Raw genomic sequence first — 20,681 nt, 5'->3', positions numbered from 1 at the left:
GACACGACATTCACAGCATAGCAGCAAAAGGCAAAGCTTCTGTTATTATTGTTCGCGAGATGATGGGCGGGATTTTCCAGCCACGCTCACCCCCAAGGGTCCATGTCCCGCTCGCTACGATTCCCGTGGTGGGCGGGACGGGAAAATTCCGCCCAGTCTTTTGACAAAAATGATCGGCAATTTTCCCTGCAACGTTTCTCAGATTCCTTAAGTTGGAGCTGGACCCAGTTCTTGACGAGGGTAAAGATTGTGAAGTACAGAAAATCAGATTTGATCTGTGATCTCCTAGACTGGTTTTGGTTGCCTGACGGGTTTGACTTTGGGCCTGTTTATTTGCCTTGATTAGCAGACTATGTCGGTGACTGTGGGGGAAGCGGGGAGTGGAGGGATAGAATGAGGAAAGAGAGGAAGAAGTGTTTAGTTCCGGTCTTCGTACCATCACGTCACAGGGCAGGCTGGCGTGGACTGCAGGTCTTACCCTTCCCTTTAGTTACCCTTTCCCTTTAGATGCTGGCTGGCAGGACACCAACCCATGTTGGGAAACAGCCTTCTGGCCATCCCTACAGAACCACGCTTCAGGTGACAATCAGGACAGTGGAAGCAGTGAAGGGGTTGTTCGATGAAGCTCCAATGCACAGTACAACACTGGTCTGGCCACTACACTGTCTAACCCTGCTTCAACACAACTGACTAGTTTGAAAGGGAGAAGAGTGGGCCTAAGGCTAGTATTTTAAACTTAAATAAAGGCAACTATGTGGGCATGAAAGTTGTGCTAGCTAAGTGAACTGGGAGATTAGGCTAGGGGACAGATCAATAGACAAGCAGTGGCAGACATTTAAGGGGCTATTTCAGAATATTCTGAATAAGCAAATTTCTACTATTAAAAAGATTTGGAGGGGGAGGACCCACTTCTGTGGTTAACTAAAGAAGTTAAGGAAACTGTCAAACTTAAGCATATAACTGCAGGCCAGATGATTGGTTAGAATGTGAAGAACAGCAGAGAATGACCAAAGGTTAATCAGGAGAAAGAAATTAGAGTATGAGAGGAAGATGGCTAGAAATGTGAAAACTTATAGCATGTGTTTCTACAGGTGTTTAAACAGGAAAATAGCAAGTTACGTGGGCCCTCTAGAGAGTGAGAATGAACCATAGAATCCCTACAGTGCAGAAGGAGACCATTCAGCCCATTGAGTCTGCACCAGCTCTCCGAAAAAACATCTTACTCAGATCCACCCAATCGATTTATCCCTGTAACCCCATGCATTGACCATGGCTAATCCACCTAACCTACAGTATCAGGAGAATTAGCTGGGTAAATACATAAGGTTATGGGGATAGGGCCTGGGTGGGATTGTCAGTGAAGACTCAATGGGCCGAATGGTCTCCTCCTGCACTATAGGGATTCTATGATTCTACACATTTTTGCTCACTAAGGGGCAATTTAGCATGGCCAATCCATCTAACCTGCACATCTTTGGACTGTGGGAGGAAACCGGAGCACCCGAAGGAAACCCACGCAGACACGAGGAGAACGTGCAAACTCCACACAGGCTGTCACCCAAGCCGGGAATCAAACCGGGTCTCTGGTGCTGTGAGGCAGCAGTGCTAACCACTGTGCCACCACGTCCCCCAATGGGTAGACAATCGTAGATAATAGGAAGATGGCCAACAAAATGAACACATATTTGGATTTTGTCTTCACTGGAGAGGATACATAAACATTCCAGAAATATCTGTAAATCTGGAGGTGGAAAGGGGAGAGGAACTTGGTGAAATTACAATCATTAGAGAAGTGGTTTGAGCAAACTGATGGAGCTAAGGCTGGCAAGTCTCCGGGTCCTGATAGACTTCATCCTAGGGTCTTGAACAAATGAGGTGGTAGATACATTGGTGTTAATTTTGCAAAATTCTCTAGATTCTGGAAAGTTTCCATCAAATTGGAAAGTGGCAAATATAACCCCTCTATTCAAGAAGGGAGGGAGGCCAAAAACAGGAAATTATAGGCCAGTTAGCTTGACATCTGCCGTGGGAAAATTGTTAGAATTGATTGTTAAGTCCAAAGATGCGCGGGTTAGGTTGATTGGCCATGCTAAAATTGCCCTTAGTGTCCTGAGATGCGTAGGTTGGAGGGATTAGTGGGTAAATATGTAGGGATGTGGGGTAGGGCCTGGGTGGGATTGTGGTCGGTGCAGACTCGATGGGCCGAATGGCTTCTTTTTGTGTTGTAGGGTTTCTATGATTCTATGAAGGAGGCTATAGCTGGACACTTATAAAATCCCAAGGTAATTGGGAAAAGTCAGCATGATTTTGTGAAAGGGAAATTATGTTTAACCAACTTAATGGCATTCTTTGAAGGAGTACCATATACTGTGGATAAAGGGGAACCTGTAGATGTGCTGTACTTCAATTTCCAGAAAGCAAAGCAAGAAGAACAAAGAAAAGTACAGCACAGGAACAGGCTCTTCGGCCCTCCAAGCTTGCGCCGATCATGATGCCTGTCTAAACTAAAACCGTATGCACTTACGGAGCCCGTATCCTTCCATTCCCATCCTATTCATGTATTCGTCTAGTTGCCCCTTAAATGCCGCAATCGTACCCGCTCCCACCACCTCCCCGGGCAGCGCGTTCCAGACATTCATCACCTTCTGTGTAAAAAAATTGCCTCGGCACATCTCCTCTCAACCTTTCCCCCACGCACCTTAAACCTATGTCTCCTAGTACCTGACTTTCCTACCCTAGAAAAGAGCATCTGACTATCCACTCCGCCCATGCCTCTCATAAGCATTTGATAAGCATCAAAGATTATTGTGAAAAATAAAAGCTCACGATGTAGGGGGTAACATTTGAGCCTAGATAGAAGACTGGCTGGCTGGCAGAAAACAGAGAGTATGTATAAATGGGTCTTTGTCTGATTGGCAGGGCAGGAGGTGATGAGCAGAGTCCTGTCGAGGTCTGTGCTGGGGCCTCAACCTTTTACATCAATGGCTTAGATGAGGGAAGCAAAGGCATGGGAGATACATTTGCAGACAGTACAATGATAGATAGGAAAGTATGTTGTGAAGGGGACGTGAGTTTGCAGATGAATACAGATAGGTTGAGTGGGCAAAAATCTGGCAGATGGAGTATAATGTGGGAAAATGTGAAGTTGTTCACTTTAGCAGGAAGAATAAAAAATCAGCATTACTTAAATGGAGAATAATTGCAGAATGCCGAGGTGCAGAGGGATCTAGGTGTTCCTGTGCTTGAATCACGAAAAGTTAGTATGCAGGTACAGCATGTAAATGAGAAGGCTAATAGAATGTTATTCCTTATTACAAAAGGAATTGAACATAAAAGTAAGGATGGTATGCTTCAGTTACACAGGGCATTGGTGAGACCGCATCTCAAATACTGTGTGCAGTTTTTGTCTTATTGAAGGTATGGTGGCACAGCGGTTAGCACTGCTACCTCACAGCGCCACGAACTCCCGGGTTCCATTCCAGCTTTGGGTCACTGTCTGTGGAGTTTGCACTTTCTCCCCGTGTCTGCGTGGGTTTCCTCCGGGTGCTCCGGTTTCCTCCCACACTCCAAAGACGTGCAGGTTAGGTTGATTGGCTATGCTAAATTGTCCCTAATGTCAGGCGCATTAGCAGGGTAAATATGTGGGGTTACAGGAATAGGGCCTGTGTGGGATTGTGGTTGGTGCAGACTCGATGGCCTCCTTCTGCACTGTAGGGATTCCATGGGATTCTAAGGAAGTGTGTAAATGAGTTGGAGACGTTTCAGAGGGGGTTTGCTGGATCGATAGCTGGAACGAGCGGTTTATCTTATGGGGAAAGGTTGGGCAGACTGGGCTTGTTTCCACTGAAGTTTAGAAGGGTGAGGGGTGACTTGATTGAAGTAACTAAGATCCTGAACGGTCTGGACAAGGTGGGCATGGAAAGGATGTTTCTTCTTGTGGGAGAGTTCAGACCGAGCGGGCACAGTTTTAAAATTAGTGGTCGCCCTTTTAGGACAGAGGTGGTGAGAATTTTTTTCTTTCAGAGGGTTGCATGACTTTGGAACTCTCTGGCCGGAATTTACTGGCACGTCCGCTCGAGGTTCGTACGATCCCGCCCGAGACTAACGGAGAATGCCGTTCTCCGAGCCTCACCCATCCCTGGAATCAGGGCAGGCGTGCCGGTAAAATTCCGGCCTCTGTCTCAGAAGGCAATGGGGGGGGGTCACTGAATATCTTTAAGGCAGAGGTAGAGAGATTCTTGTTCGGCGAGGGAATCAAAGATTATTGTGGGTAGATAGGAATGTGGAATTTGAAACACAAACGTACAAGGCATGATCTCATTGAACGGCACAGCAGGCGGGAGGGGCCGAATGGCCTACTTACGCTCCAATTTTGTGCGAAGCACTATTTTCAATCTTGTCAAATCCATCCATTGCCTCAGCCCTCCCCGTCTCTGCGACCTGCACCCCAGTCCGATAACCCTCTGAAATCTCTGCTCTCAGGTGACAAGCTGAGGAAGAGGGTCTGCAGTGACCCAGAGGGTCAAGGATCGGGGGGGGGGGGGGCGGCAGCCATAAGCCAGAGGGCTGGTAGCAAGAGGAAAGGTGAGGGAGTGGAAGAGGCGGGGAGCTGGAGGGGCAACGACAGGGAGGGTCAGCGAGTGGAATGTGTGGCACGTGGGAGATTCGGCAAGCATGATGGGCAGAAAACCGGAGCAAAGTATATTTATATCTTTAAATTGATTTCATTTCAAAAGTTGTTCCATCGACCGCTATAGTAATTCAGCAACGTTAAATATTTTCACTCGCAGGTTATCATGTTGAGAAATGTCCTACAGACTCTAAAGACAGCTTTCACATTGGTTTTAATGGGAAAACCTGATTTGTTTAAAGTTGTTTCACATAAAGTTGCACTTCATGGCAATGCAACTGCAATCTTAAGTGAGGACTTTGTGATTCAACATCTTTGAACCAGTCGCTGACAAAGGCTTGATGGTAACAGTGGTTTGCCGACCTGTCTCTCGCAGGTCATTGGCCTTTGTTCTGGTCAGTCGTGCTTTGGAGCTGTCTTTAGCATGTGGGTTGTCATTGTTGGTGAACAGCATGATGCGCTTGTGGCTCAGTTTCAGCGTGACGTCACTGAAGAGATTGGAGCAGACCCAGAGAGCATCGCTCAACGAGTCATCGGTACTGTGGCCTATGTTCTTCTTGAAGGACTTGTTCCCCTTCTCCCCCTCATACTGGTCCAACTCCAGTACTCGCTTAGCACCTGAGCCCAGACAGAGAGAGTCAGATTCGAACATCAATCTATTAAACACACCAGGGGAGGCGATGGCCCAGTGGTATTATCGCTAGACTATTAACCCAGAAACTCAGCTAATGTTCCGGGGACCCGGGTTCGAATGGCGCCACAGCAGACGGTGGAATTTGAATTCAATTTTAAAAAAATCTGGAATTAAGAATCCACTGATGACCATGAACCATGGTCGATTGTCAGAAAAACCCATCTGGTTCACTAATGTCCTTTAGGGAAGGAAATTTGCCTTCCTTACCTGGTCTGGCCTACATGTGACTCCAGATCCACAGCAATGTGGTTGACTCTCAACTGCCCTCCAAGGGCAACTAGGGATGGGCAATAAATGCTGGCCAGCCAGCGACGCCCGTGTCCCACAAGTGAATAAAAAACAGGAAATGGCCCATGTTCTTTTTACATAGATACAGGATGATGACCTATTAGGGACAGAGGCCTCAGAAACCTGCTCTTACACTTTCAAACTTAAGGATCCTGGGGTTAGAACTCTCCTCCTCTTGGCTTTTTAATTTTTCTTTTATAGGATGTGGGCGTTGCTGGCTAGACCATCTCTTATTGCCCTCGAGAAAGTAGGTGGTGAGCCGCCATCTTGAACCGCTGCAGTCCCTGTGGTGTAGGCACACCCACAGTGCTGTTAGGGAGGGACTTCCAGGATTTTGACCCAGTGACAGTGAAGGAACAGCTGATATATTTCCAAGTCAGGATGGTGAGTGGCTTGGAGAGGAACTTGCAGGTGGCGGAGTTCCAAGATATGTGCTGCCTTTTTCCTTCTAGATGGTAGAAGTCATGGGTTTGGAAGGTGCTGTTCATAAGTTGATAAGATATAGGAGCAGAATTAGGCCATTTGGCCCATCGGGTCTGCTCCGCCATTCAATCATGGCTGATATGCTCCTCATCCCCATTTTCCTGCCTTCTCCCCATAACCTTTCAACCCATTACCAATTAAAAAATCAGTCTAACTCCTCCTTAATTTTACTCACTGTTCCAGCATCCGCTGCACTTTGGGGCAGCGAATTCCAGAGTTTCACAAGCCTTTGGGAGAAGTAGTTTCTCCTCAACTCTGTTTTAAATTTGCTTCCCCTTATCCTAAGACTATGACCTCTCGTCCTCGAATGCCCCACCAGCAGAAGCATCCGCTCCACGTCTACTTTATCCTGTTGAAGGAGCCTTAGGTGAGTTGCTGCAGAGCATCTTACAGATGGTACACACGGCTGCCACTCGGTGGAGGAGAGTGAGAGTGTTGAAGGTGGTAGATGTGATGCCAATCAAGTGGACCGCTTTGTCCTGGATGGAGTCGAGTTTCTTGCGTGAAGTTGGAGCCGCACTCATCCGGGCAAGTGGGGAGTATTCCATTACACTCCTGACTTGTGCCCTGTAGATGGTGGACAGATATTGGGGGAGTCAGAAGGTGAGTTACTCCCCGCAGAGTTCCCAGCATCTGACCTGCATTTGTGATGCGCTATTCAGACACGAGGCTTGAAGCTCAGTAAATGAAAGGCTTTTATTTACTGTTAATGAAACTACCAGAACTTATATACACTATCCCAGACTGAAGGGGTCCCGGCCAGAGCAGGGACTCTTATACCTCTCCCAGGAGGCAGAGCCCGACTGGGATGTGCCACAACACTACAATACAAAGGTGTAACAACCCCACCCTAACCCAACAGCAACAATAGCACAATCCAACAGTAACATATGTACATCCTTGTAGTCCTGGCCAGCCCCTGGCTCAGCACTATCCAGTGGGAACCAACGATCGTTCACCACATTCACCCCTCCTTTGAAAACAAAGGCCGGCGGGGTACAAAAAACCCAGAATAAAATGTCCGCAGTCCATAAGTTCAGACGGTCAGGGGGACCGCACCGTTGTTGTGACCTCCTCAATACCGGCGGTGACACCGGAGTAGGCACTTGCGGTGGCGTTCTCCCCAAAACGGCGTCCAGCTGTTCTTCCACGGACTCACAGGCCGGTTGACCCTGAGGTGACGGTAGTCCAGGGGATCCTGACACGCCCTGCGGTGGCGACCAACCTCTGGGCACAGGCAAGCTGTACATGGGAGTAAAATGGTTAAGCAATGGTCCCGATGCTGCCCGCGCCGTGCCCGGGGAAGAAATAAGAGATAATGGGTTTGTTACTGGGGGTATGGGAGCGACAGGGGTTGCTACGTCCCCTGCTGGCGCCAGGTCTCGGATCGAGACCGTGTCCTCTCGCCCGTCAGGGTATGCCACATAGGCATACTGAGGGTTGGCGTGGAGGAGATGGACCTGTTCGACCAACGGGTCAGACTTGCGGGCCCTTACATGTCGCCGCAGGAGGACGGGTCCTGAGTACGTCAACCAAGACGGTAATGAGGTCCCCGAGGAAGACTTCCGAGGGAATGAGAACATCCTCTCGTGGGGAGTAGCATTGGTTGCCGTACACAGGAGGGAGCGAATAGAATGGAGCGCATCAGGGAGCACCTCTTGCCAACGGGAGACTGGAAGACCTTTGCACTTCAACGCCAGTAAGACAGCCTTCCAGACTGTAGCATTCTCACGTTCCACCTGTCCGTTACCCCTAGGGTTGTAACTCGTGGTCCTCCTAGAGGCAATCCCGTATGAGAGCAGGAATTGCCTCAAGTCATCGCTCATGAACGACGTGCCCCTGTCGCTATGGATGTAGCTGGGGTACCCGAACAGGGTAAAATGATCACGGAATGCCTTGATCACCGTGGCAGCGGATGTATCCGAGCAGGGAACAACAAAAGGGAACCGAGAGTACTCATCGATGATATTGAGAAAGTACACGTTCCGATCTGTTGAGGGAAGGGGGCCCTTAAAATCAACACTCAGTCTCTCGAAGGGACGAGTGGCCTTGACTAAATGTGCCCGGTCAGGTCGGTAAAAGTGCGGTTTGCATTCCGCGCAAATCCGACAGCTCCTTGTTACCGACCTGACGTCCTCCACTGAGTAAGGCAGGTTGCGGGCTTTTACAAAGTGGTAGAGCCGAGTGACCCCAGGATGGCACAGATCATTATGGAGGGCGTGCAAACGGTCCTCCTGAATACTAGCACATGTTCCACGCGAGAGGGCATCCGAGAGCTCATTGAGTTTCCCTGGACGATACATGATATCGTAGTTATAGGTGGAGAGTTCAATTCTCCACCGCAAGATCTTTTCATTTTTGATCGTGCTCCTCTGCGTGTTGTTAAACATGAACGCCACGGACCGCTGGTCCGTGATCAGGGTGAACTGTTTTCCCGCCAAGTAATGGCGCCAGTGTCTGACGGCCTCCACAATGGCCTGGGCCTCCTTTTCCACCGCTGAATGCCGAATTTCGGGGCCTTGGAGGGTGCGGGAAAAAAATGCGACGGGCCTGCCCGCCTGGTTATGTGTGGCGGCCAGGGCGAAATCAGATGCATCGCTTTCCACCTGAAAGGGGATGGACTCGTCTACCGCGTGCATCGTAGCTTTCGCGATGTCGGCTTTCAATTTATCGAAGGCCAATCGGGCCTCTGGCGTTAGGGGAAAAGTCGTGGACTTAATGAGCAGACGGGCTTTGTCCGCGTAGTTGGGAACCCAATGCGCATAATAAGAGAAGAAGCCTAAGCATCTTCTCAGTGCTTTTGCACTAGTAGGTAAGGGAAGTTCAGCAAGGGGGCGCATACGGTCTGGATCAGGGCCAATGACCCCGTTTTCCACCACGTATCCTAGGATGGCTAAACGGCGCGTACGAAACACACACTTCTCCCCGTTGTAGGTCAAGTTCAGGCGAGATGCAGTGCGTAAGAAGTTCAGGAGGTTTGTGTCGTGGTCCTGCTGGTCATGGCCGCAGATGGTGACATTATCCAGGTACGGGAAGGTAGCCCGCAGCCTGTTCTGGTCCACCATTCGGTCCATAGCACGCTGGAAGACGGAGACCCCATTGGTGACACCAAAGGGAACCCTGAGAAAATGATACAAGCGACCATCCGCCTCAAAAGCCGTGTATTGTCGGTCCTCTGGGCGAATGGGGAGTTGGTGGTAGGCAGACTTGAGGTCTATGGTGGAGAACACCCGGTACTGCGCAATCTGATTGACCATATCAGATATGCGCGGAGGGGGATACGCATCCAGCTGCGAATATCGGTTAATGGTCTGACTGTAGTCAATGACCATCCGGGGTTTGTTCCCGCTCTTGACCACCACGACCTGTGCTCACCACGGACTAACACTGGGTTGTATGATCCTTTCTTTGAGGAGCCGCTGAACCTCAGATCTAATGAAGATCCGATCCTCAGTGCTGTCACGCCTACTTTTAGTCGCGATGGGCTTGCAGCCTGGCACAAGATTCTGAAACAAGGAGGGTGTGGTGATCTTCAGCGTCGAGAGGCTACAGGCGGGGCGCGTTGGGCAATTTGGAGGCTGCTGCTGTTTTCCCACTGCCAGTGAAGGGAGTGGCCCACCGTACTGTAGGATTACACTCCTCAAGTGGACCATGAAGTTTAGTCCGAGAAGTATTGGCGCGCAAAGATACGGCAACACAAGGAGCTTGAAGCGCTCGTAAACTGTGCCTTGTACTTTCAAGGTTACCACGCAACTCCCTAGCACGGCAACAGACCGGGACCTCGATGCCATAGAGATTGTCTGTTTGGCAGGTTGAATCTGGAGTCCACACCGCTTCACAGTGTCTGGGTGGATAAGGATCTCAGTGCTCCTGCTGTCAAACAGACAATAAATCACATGATTATTTACCTGGATATTCATCATAGAACGGTCGAGTCTATGAGGCTTGGCCTGGTCCAGGATGATCGACGCCACCGTTGGTTCATGAACGCCACTGCAGGCAGCTGAAATCGATGCGGAGGACCCCTGCTGGTCGTTCGTGGTCAGTGTCGACCAACATGGCTGCTCCCATGAATCGCACGTGGGTGAGGGCGCCAAACTCAGCGACCCCTGGTGGTCATACTCCTCCGACTCCGTCGACCGTAATGGCGTCGTCCTGGTCTCGCACGTGGACGAACCCCGCGACAACTTCGACGATGATGACCCAAGCTCTGAAGAATCGCAGGCCGCACTGCCGTTCCTGGGTTTAGATTGGCACACTTTTGCATAATGCCCTTTTTTACCGCATGCGGTACACAATACAGCTTTAGCGGGACACTTTTGCCGGATATGCTTCGCTCCTCCACAGAAGTAGCACCGCGGGCCGCACGGGGCTGCAGCCGTCGTCTGGCCCGAATGGGAGCACGCCATTACACAGCATTTCGAACCCGAGGGACGAGGAGGGACTTGCGACTGCTCCTGCCACGTTGTCTCCACGTGGTCCTCCGGATATAAAACTAAGCTCTTTGAAGCCGACTCGAGCATCTCTGCTAACTCGATGGCCTGGGTAAGATTAAGGTTACCCTTCTCCAACAGTTTAAGTCGAATGTACGACGATCCGACCCCGGCCACAAACGCATCTCGGGTGAGGTCGTTCATGCTCTGCTCAGCCGACACAGCTTTGCAGTCACAGCCCCTGGCTAGCTGTAGGAGCTCATTGGCATAGTCCTCCATCGTTTCGCCAGACTGCCGTCGTCGAGTGGGTAGGAGGTAACGAGCGTGTATCTCGTTAGGTGGTTTGGTATCGCGCTTCTTTAGAAGCTCGAGGGCCTTAGGGTAATTAGTGGCCGCACGGATCGCGAGGTAGACAGTGTCGCTTACCCTCGCATGGAGGACCCGGAGTCTGTCATCATCTGTGGTGACCGCTGCGGAGGCTGCCAAGTAGTCTTCGAAACACTTCAGCCAGTGGTCGAAGGTGTTAGAAGTGCCCACCGCACGTGGATCTAGCGTAAGGCGTTCCGGCTTGAGAATTTGCTCCATACTCTCTCTCTTTTTTTTTCGACGAGAGTTTAACGACAGTAAATAAAATTGATGCGCTATTCAGACACGAGGCTTGAAGCTCAGTAAATGAAAGGCTTTTATTTACTGTTAATGAAGCTACCAGAACTTATATACACTATCCCAGACTGAAGGGGTCCCGGCCAGAGCAGGGACTCTTATACCTCTCCCAGGAGGCGGAGCCCGACTGGGATGTGCCACAACACTACAATACAAAGGTGTAACAACCCCACCCTAACCCAACAGCAACAATAGCACAATCCAACAGTAACATATGTACATCCTTGTAGTCCTGGCCAGCCCCGGCTCAGCAGTATCCAATGGAAACCAACGATGGTTCACCACAATTTGTAACCACAATATTTCTATTCCACCAGGACCTCAAAACAGTGCATCCAAGGACTTGTGCGTTTTGAACCTCAGTCTGAGCTGTCCTGCAAAATGGTGCCTCATGCCACAGATATCAGACGGACATATTTTACACAGAGGGTGGTGGGGGCCTGGAATGCGCTGCCAGGCAAGGTGGTGGAGGCGGACACACTGGGAACGTTTAAGACTTATCTAGACAGCCATATGAACGGAGTGGGAATGGAGGGATACAAAAGAATGGTCTAGTTTGGACCAGGGAGCGGCGCGGGCTTGGAGGGCCGAAGGGCCTGTTCCTGTGCTGTATTGTTCTTTGTTCTTTATGCCAGCCAGAGTTCCCCACACCTCCAGTGGAAGTGGACTCGAGGAGACACATGTTCTGCTCCATGGAAACAGAATCTCATCTGGACTTGAGCTGTCCGCTTAGCGGCTCTGGACGGGCTGAGATTGCGGTAAATATAGCAATTAGGTCCAAGAATGGGCGTTAAATCTGGAGTTTCAAATAGACTATTCTTATTAGCAGAATGTTCATTCTGTTCCTGTGGTCCAGACAAGTCCTGGAGAATTGTGAGTTGTAAACATGTGAAATTTATTTTCAAGTTTTGTGGTTGAGGCAGAAAGGATGTTAACCCAACTGGACAGAGGGACAAAGGAAATGGGATCAAGGAAATATAGAATTTTACATACATGGTGGCACGGGTGGCACAGTGGTTAGCACTGCCGTCTCACTGCGCCAGGGGCCCGGGTTCAATTCCGACCTCAGGTCATTGTCTGCGTGGAGTCTGCACATTCTCCCCGTGGGTTTCTTCTGGGTGCTCTGGTTTCCTCCCACAGTCTGAAAGACGTACAGTTAGGTGGAATGGCCATGCTAAATTAACCCTTAGTGTCAGGGGATTAGCAGGGTAAAGACATGGGGTTGCGGGGATAGGGCCTGGGATTGTTGTCAGTACTGGCTCAAATGGCCTCTTTCTGCACTGTAGGATTCTATGATGAGGAGGCCATTCAGTCCATCATGCCTGTTGCCTGCTCTTCATATCAGTGATCCCATGAGAAGACGGTGGGTAAATGTGAAAAGTGCAACCGAAAGGCACCAATTGCATTGATATAGCGCCTTTCCCAATCCCAGATGTCCCAAAACGCTTTACAGTCAATACTTCTGAAGTGTATTCCCAGTATTCCGGCCAATCGTTACTTCTCAATCAACATCACTGAATCAGATTGCCTGGTTATTGTCACTTTACTGCTCCCAGCTGCGTACCTACACCACAACTTGCACAGAGCAGAGTCCCAAGGGAGGGACATACCCCACACCGAGTTTAAACGGACTTGCTCCAGATCTGGGGGATAAACTTGCCTGGTGTGTCCAAGTCGTGGAGGACATAAACATGCTTGAAGTCAACAGAGTTCTTGTGCTTCTGAGTCCCGAAGAACACGACAGCCAGAAGGTCACGGTCGCTGCTAATAATCTTACTGGTGTAAACCCTGTGGACACACTGCAAGTAGAGAGAGTCTAATCAGTCAGCAGCACTATCAACCGACCTTTGCGGAAGGATGTATTGGCCTTGGAGGGAGTACAGAGAAGGTTGACCAGGTTGATACCGGAGATGAGGGGGTTAGCTTATGAGGAGAGATTGAGTAGATTGGGCCTGTACTCGTTGGAGTTTAGAAGGCTGAGGGGAGATCTTATAGAGTCATATAAGATAATGAAGGGGCTAGAGAGGGTAGAGGCAGAGAGATTCTTTCCACTTAGAAAGGAAACAAGAACTAGAGGACACAGCCTCAAAATAAGGGGGAGTCAGTTTAGGACAGAGTTGAGGAGGAACTTCTTCTCTCAGAGGGTAGGGAATCTCTGCCCATTGAAGCAGTGGAGGCTACCTCATTAAATATGTTTAAGTCACAGGTAGATAGATTTCTGATCAATAAGGGAATTAAGGGTTATGGGGAGTGGGCGGGTCAGTGGAACTAAACTACTATCAGATCAGCCATGATCTTACTGAATGGCGGGGCAGGCTTGAGGGGCTAGATGGCCTTCTCCTGCTCCTATTTCTTATGTTCTTAAAACACTCAGCACACGCAGACACAGGGAGAACATGCAAACTCCACACAGACAGTGACCCAAGCCAGGAATCAAACCTGGGTCCCTGGCACTGTGAAGCAGCAGTGCTAACCACTGTGCCACCGTGCTGTCCCTTTTGCACGGTAGATTTTCTTCACAGTATTTTTGAAAAACATCAGGACAAATTTCAAAAACCTTTTTTGAGGTAAAAATGTGCCTTGAATGTTTTCAAGAAGAGGGACTGTGTGTGTGTGTCTCTCAGAGATGTGAGGGAGAGACAGACGTCTGGTTTTATAGGACCATTAGAGTATCAGGCATAGGAACAGAAGGAGGCCATTCAGCCCATTGAGTCTGTTCCACCATTCAATGAGATCATGACTGATGTGATAATCCTCAACTCCACTTTCCCGCCTTATCCCCAAGACCCTCGATTCCCTGACTGATTAAAAATCTGTCTACCTCAGCCCTGAACATACTTAACGACTGTCACCTACAGCACTGTCACTGGTCGCCTCTTACCTGAATAGTCATGTCGAATGCTGAAGTGGCCTCACCATTCATTTCAAACATGGCCTCCGAGGCATCGATGAGGAAGACTAAGCTATCCCTGCCTGCGTATCGAATGTCCTCTGAAACATAAATCAACACGTCACAACCTTAACTGATAGAAAAGAGCGGCCGGTGACAAAACCGAGTAATCGCAGCTTGTGATCATTCTCCAACCACTACACGCTTCTTTGTATTAGGAGGGATTTATGGTGTTTGTAACAGCTGGACATCTCTGTGAGTGGATGTAATACATTCTCTTTTGTAAAAAAAAATCGATAGATGTGGCTCAACGACCTTCTAACTGCTAGAACCGCAGTGACATCACTCAGAGAAGGCCCCGGAAAGACTGCAGGGGTTGGTGGGGGGGGGGTGTCACCCTGGTTTGATTTGATTTATTGTCACGTGGATTAGTATACAGTGAAAAGTATAGTTTCTTGCACGCTATATAGACAAAATATACCATTCACAGAGAAGGAAAGGAGAGAGTGCAGAATGTAGTGTTCGTCAGAGCTCGGGTGTAGAGAAAGATCAACTTAATGCGAGGTAGGTCCATTCAAAAGTCTGATGGTAGCAGGGGTGCACGGTGGCACAGTGATTAGCACTGCTGCCTCACAGCGCCAGGGACCCGGGTTCAATTCCCGGCTTGGGTGAAAGTCTGTGTGGAGTCTGCACATTTTCCCCCTGTCTGCGTGGGTTTCCTCCCACAGTCCAATGATGTGCAGGTTAGGTTAATTGGCTATACTAAATTGTCCCTTAGTGTCAGGGGGATTAGCAGGGTAAATATGTGGGGTTACGCGGATAGGGACTGGGTGGGATAGTTGGCGGTGCGGGCTCGATGGGCCAAATGGCCTCCTCCTGCACTGTAGGATTCTATGATTCTAAGAAACTGTTTTTGAGTCGGTTGGTACTATGATCTCAGACTTTTGCATCTTTTTCCCGATGGGAGAAGGTGGAAGAGAGAATGTCCGGGGTGCGTGGGGTCCTTAATTATGCTGGCTGCTTTGCCAAGGCAGCGGGAAGTGTAGACAGAGTCAATGGATGGGAGGCTGGTTTGTGTGATGGATTGGGCTACCTTCACGACCTTTTGTAGTTCCTTGCGGTTTTGGGCAGAGCAGGAGCCCATACCAAGCTGTGATACAACCAGAAAGGATGCTTTCTATCTGCGGACATACGACTCTCACCAACACCTACAGATGCATCATCGAAAGCATTCTTCCAGTTGTATTTCCTTAGTCTCCTCAGAAAATAGAGGCGTTGGTGGGTTTCTTAATGATAGCGTTTTACTCATCTAATAAAATCAAATAACTGGGGATGCTGGAAATCTGAAATAAAAATGGAAAATGCTGGAAAAAATCAGCAGGTCTGGCAGTGTCTGTGGAGAGAGAAAGGATTCAGATCTTTCTGAAGTTGTGGCTGAGTCACATGGGAGGAATACCTTCACTGTGCCACCTGTCATGAAGCTGGAAATGTGTTTGCAAAAATTGAATTAAGAAAGACTTGGAAGGACTGTGAACTGTCAGAGAGATAGTGTTAAACTTTGTTGTAGGGAAAAATCCCTTACCAGCACAGAATAGAAGCCGAGTCGCAAATCAAGGTTCAAAGCGTGTCTTTATTGTACAATTTACTAGGATCCTAGGGAGACCCCCGTAGCCAGCTCAGAAACAGTGGCTTGGCCACGTTGATCTCAATTAAATCACATCAGCTCTGGATCTTTATAGGGATCCAAAATTCGCGCGGGAACATTTGATTATGCCTTTTTTACACAATGTATAAAGTGGTCTGTCAGTTTCAAAAGTCCCTAGGAAGTTTCATGGATTAGCATTTGTATGGTGTGTGTTCGTGTTAATGGGATTACTTGGTCCTGCCCCGGTGTCTAAATGCGTTTCCCATTACTATCTCTATGTGTCCTCTTATTTAAATTGGTCCTATTGTTCCGTGTCTGTGTTTCCTGCTTGTGAGATTGAGTGTTAATGTCATCCTGTCCTGTTGGGTGTCTGGGGTATTTCATTCTTAACCTTTTATCCTTATCTCTTAGTTTATCAGATTTTTATGTCTGCCTTGGCCGAATTGGTAATATTTCAGTGATAGCTTGGTTTTGATAACCCACTCTCTGTCTCGTTTCATAGGGATCTTGATCTTCCTTGGCCAGTTTAAAATGCAGCTATGCGCTGTTGCTAGGCAGATTAGGGATCTTCCGTAGTTTCTGAAATTCGTGAGTCTCTCAGCTGTGCAGGGGGAGACCCGATCGAATATCCATCCGGGGGTGCCCCTCTGCATTGTTGGCCCGTTATGAGTGGTGCCAATTAGTCCAATAAAAATATGTTTGATGATGCAAATATGATTTTCTGGAAAATTTCCTCCTTCAGTCCCTCCTCTCGTCCAAGGGGTGCCATTCATGGCTGACCCCCCATGGACGACCTTCAGAGGAACAGTGATTTGTACAGCTGTTGTCCTTGCCGTTGTTCCTCCTCTTCTGGGTCGTTGTTAAGTTCTTGCATCTGGATACTGGCAGTGGGTAGCATTCTTGATGTAATATTTGCACATATCACTTTAATACAGGTTAGGCCAAGGCAGAGTGTGAACAGGATGGCTACTACTAGGATTAATCCCTTCATAATATATGCTCCCCAAACTGTGTTAAACAGCCATCCTAACCACCCATCAGTCCCTGTTAACCCCTGTTTAAAGTTATCCAATTGCTTTTGTATCCCGGACATGGCTGCTGTTATGTTTAGTGTCTTGTCGTGTACGTATGTGATGCATTTTTCCTTGATGATGGTGCATACCCCCCCTTGTCTGGCTAGCTGATAGTCCACCGCATATCTCGTTTGTTGTGTGTATAGTCTGAGTTCTGCGAGTTCTTGGTCAATTGCGCCTAATGCTTGTAGGGTGTTGTTTCCTAAAATGGTCAGTCCACATATGAAGAAGTTCCTATTACTGGCACTGATCACCCCTGCGGCGCCTCCCAGGGATAGTGTCCCCAGAAATCCATATCCTAAAGAAGACCCTAGTGTGACAGGGGCCTGCCAGTCGGAGCAAAATTCTGCGCTGATGGCCCTGGTCACTATGCGTTTTTGGACATGCCCTTCGCTTGGGCATGGAACCGTGAGAGGTCTGATTGTCCCTACGGAAAAGAACCTTGGAGGCCTGTCTGTGGCCGTCATATATACATTTTTAAATAAAACACGTACCCGTCTTTAACCCGATAACATGCATTACCCCGGTGTCGTTTGACCGCATGGCCCCATCTTGTGGAACCTTCCCTCCCCCTGGACTGTCCACTTGATTGTACCTCTTGGTGAGAATCAAATGGATATGTCCCTGAGGCTGAGCTTACGTGGGTGCTGTTGCACTTGCCACACATAAGCTGCCTGCCCGCGGTGACTGCAATGCATTTTTGTTGCTTGCAGTCACAAGTGAAGTGTCCTTCCCGGACCCGGCACTCCTGGAGAGCACAATGTGCCTCAGCGCATGAATCATTTTTAGGGACAAAGGCATGCACGCACCCCCATCCCTCTCCCTTAAAACATTGTGGGTAGTTCCCATGTGTCTCCTCCGGTTGGGGTCCCGTCCCCCTTAGAATTCCCGGCTCAGTGAGCTCTACACACCTTCCTTGTATCCCTTGCTTAAAGTACCCAATATGTTCTTTGCAGGGTGCCCCCGATGTGTCAATAGTGAATAACTCTTGTGGGAGCCACCCTGGTGTTGCGATGAATAGGGAGTTTACTGATCGCGCTGAGGGGTAACAAGCGGTCCTATTCCCATAGATCTGGATGTGTGTTTTCAGGAATAGGTTTCCTTCCATGATTGGTGGTTCTGCTCCCCTAACCCCCATATGTTGGAGTGTATTTACAATGGTCAGGGTTATTATCAGATATGTCCCTGTTCCCATATCGCTCTTTTTTTTTTTTCAACAGTATTTTACAATTACAGTATATACAGAAAATAAACAGGCAATTAAATTAAAAGTAGTTGGTTCCGACGTCTTGATAGTAGATCTGGTCCTGGTTCCTGTGGAAGTTGAATGAGCAAAACGGTATTTTTTAGTTCATTTGTCCTCATATAGTTTCAATTGGGTCCAGTGTTTCCAGACCCCTTGTCCCCTTATATCTATACAGGCACAGGTATCTCCGCTAATAATGACCTCGTAAGGTCCGTGCCATCTTGGGGCAAATCCTGGTTTTGCAGGAAGCACTTTTGTTAATACCCGGCTCCCGGCTTTTGGGACTTCTGGTAATATTTCTGAGTCCCCCTCTGCGTCGACCTGTGCCTGATTAGAAATTACGGACCGGCGCATCCCCTTCAATTGGGTGCTAAGGTCTCGGATGTATTGTCGGATCCTATCTTTTATCGGACCCACATCTGTCCAGCCTGTAATAATGTTTTCGGGTAAGTGCATTGCTCGCCCGGTCATCAGCTCGTATGGAGTCAAGCCGGTAGTTCGATTTGTGGTCGCCCTAAGCCTCATCAGAACTGCAGGTAGGACTTCTGTCCAATTTCTACCTGAGGATTGCATTGCTTTTGCCATTGTTATTTTTAGAGTCCGATTCATCCTCTCCACCATCCCGGAACTTTGTGGGTGATAGGGGATGTGAAATTTTTTGTTTTATTCCTAATAGTTGGCAAATGTTTTTCAGAACCTTTCCTGTGAAATGTGTTCCCTGGTCCGAATCAACTTGAATTGGCATCCCCCATCCATAGCAAGCTTAGTGTGAATTAAATAACACTTTGTACTGGCCTTTTTTGGCTGCAATTGGACATCCATTCATTTGTATGTAATCTTATCAAAAGACATCGCTTTCCCCATTAAAATCACATGCCATACAGTTCCGATCTTTATATGAGTACTCTTACACTATCTCTAATTTGATCATTTGTTTGCGTGCAAGCGCTACACCACAGTACTTCACAAAATAATTATGTCTTTATCAATGCCCAATATAGTATATGAATATATCATACAAAGTTGGTTAAGGCTTTTCAGGATTTGATGTTATTCTTGTGTCTATATGGCAGTGCTATACTGTATAATAAAAATAATCAAGCGGCAGTTGTATCATACCACTTTACACATCGTACCCGTGATATCCAAACCCTTTTAATTTAAGCCGTTTCTTTTTTTTTTAAACTGAGCTCCAGATCGAAACCCCCGCACTCTAGGAAAAGTAACAGGCGCCGAATCAAAATCAAAGCAGGTACAATACATACCAGTTATTTGATTAGGAACATTTTGGTTTCTTAACTGGCTAGGTTTTAAGCTTTGCAGTGCTTTTATATTTGGCAAACCTTGAACCTTGATGGCTCATGAAATTCCGACGGCAGTACATAATTTTAACTAGTTCCGAATACTAAACTATCTGACGTTCGCAAATCGCGATATTCTGCGATTAATACTGTATTTCACTGACTTGATATACTTTAAACTAATTCATAGACCTCAGTCTTTTGTTCCTGCTTTTCTACCTTTCCACAAAATAACTTATTTTCTTCTCTTAACTCCTCAACTAACTCTTATAATTTCTACTTCAAGACAAAGGAAAGAGCACATGCTTCCTTCCAAGGTTTAAATCCTTTCTTAACATTAAAACAAACAACAACAAAGCATCCACGCAACCACTTTGTTTAAACACACACACACACACATGGAAGCTTCCAAAAGTCATTCCACAGTACATCCTTTTTCATTCAAACTTATCATTTCAGACTGGGATGAGTGTAAAACATTCAAAGAGAATACAGAACATTGATTAAGACAATCGCTTTTATTCTTCTTTCTTCCAAACTGTAATTGACTCAAAACAGAAGTAAATTCAAGAAATCCTATCACTTTAATCTTTAACAGTTTTAACACTCTCCCAGCCCCCTGAGGCTAAACCAAGGTGCAATGTACTGCACCCACTGCCTGTAGCAAACATTCCACAGGAACAAAGAGCTCCCTGCTCTCAATCTAATTACAACAACAACCACCTACATTCGACAAGCTACCAGATCTCACAAACACACTGAAATACAAAAACTAAGATCTCTCCTATCCATCTGCTGCCTTTCCCCTGGCGTAAAAGGCTTATAGGTTGCCTTTGGTTGTGCTAACGTCCCTCCTCTCGTGACTGGCGCTAGATTATAATTGTCTATGTTTTCTTTTGATGCTGGAGTGGCTGTATGTTTCTGCACTGACTCGTATGGGCGCCGAGGGTCCGTTTCCTCTGATCTCTGCGTTATCTCCGCAGTGTGGTTTCTGTATTCTAATTCCCTCACTCTCTCCTGTAATACTTTAATTTGTTCTGTCTCTTTGTGTCTCTCCTCCATTGAGGCATTTACTTCCTCAATTAGTCCAGCTAACTGGGTCACTAATATTACTCCCATTACTTTTGTTTTGTCCCGTTTAACTCCGTCTACCCACTTTCTTTGATCTTCTAAAGTTTGTGATGCGTTCCACCCGTTCCGTTTCATCTTTGCAACAATCGCTTCTCTGGCTAACAGATACTTCAAAATGAGAGCTACTGCAGTTTCTCCCTTAACAACGTGGTCTGCCATTTTTCTGTCTAGCAGTCCTGCAACCCCCGTATGCTGGCTGCTACA

General features: G+C 47.8%; 1 protein-coding gene across 1 annotated transcript in view; it reads right to left on the bottom strand.

The window, feature by feature from the left end:
- The window catches only part of LOC144486464 (X-ray repair cross-complementing protein 5-like), a 42,736-nt gene that overhangs the window by 16,685 nt on the left and 5,370 nt on the right, over positions 1-20,681 (bottom strand). The window contains exons 2-4 of the mRNA XM_078204498.1: positions 14,073-14,182; positions 12,852-12,990; positions 4,994-5,248 (exon numbers count right to left, since the gene is read on the bottom strand). Of these exons, the coding sequence (XP_078060624.1) occupies positions 4,994-5,248; positions 12,852-12,990; positions 14,073-14,182 (504 nt within the window). The remainder of the gene's footprint in view (positions 1-4,993; positions 5,249-12,851; positions 12,991-14,072; positions 14,183-20,681) is intronic.

The sequence above is a fragment of the Mustelus asterias genome, unplaced genomic scaffold (genome assembly GCF_964213995.1).
Source record: "Mustelus asterias unplaced genomic scaffold, sMusAst1.hap1.1 HAP1_SCAFFOLD_350, whole genome shotgun sequence".
Lineage (NCBI taxonomy): Eukaryota > Metazoa > Chordata > Chondrichthyes > Carcharhiniformes > Triakidae > Mustelus > Mustelus asterias.
This window is presented reverse-complemented; position numbering and strand designations above follow the sequence as displayed.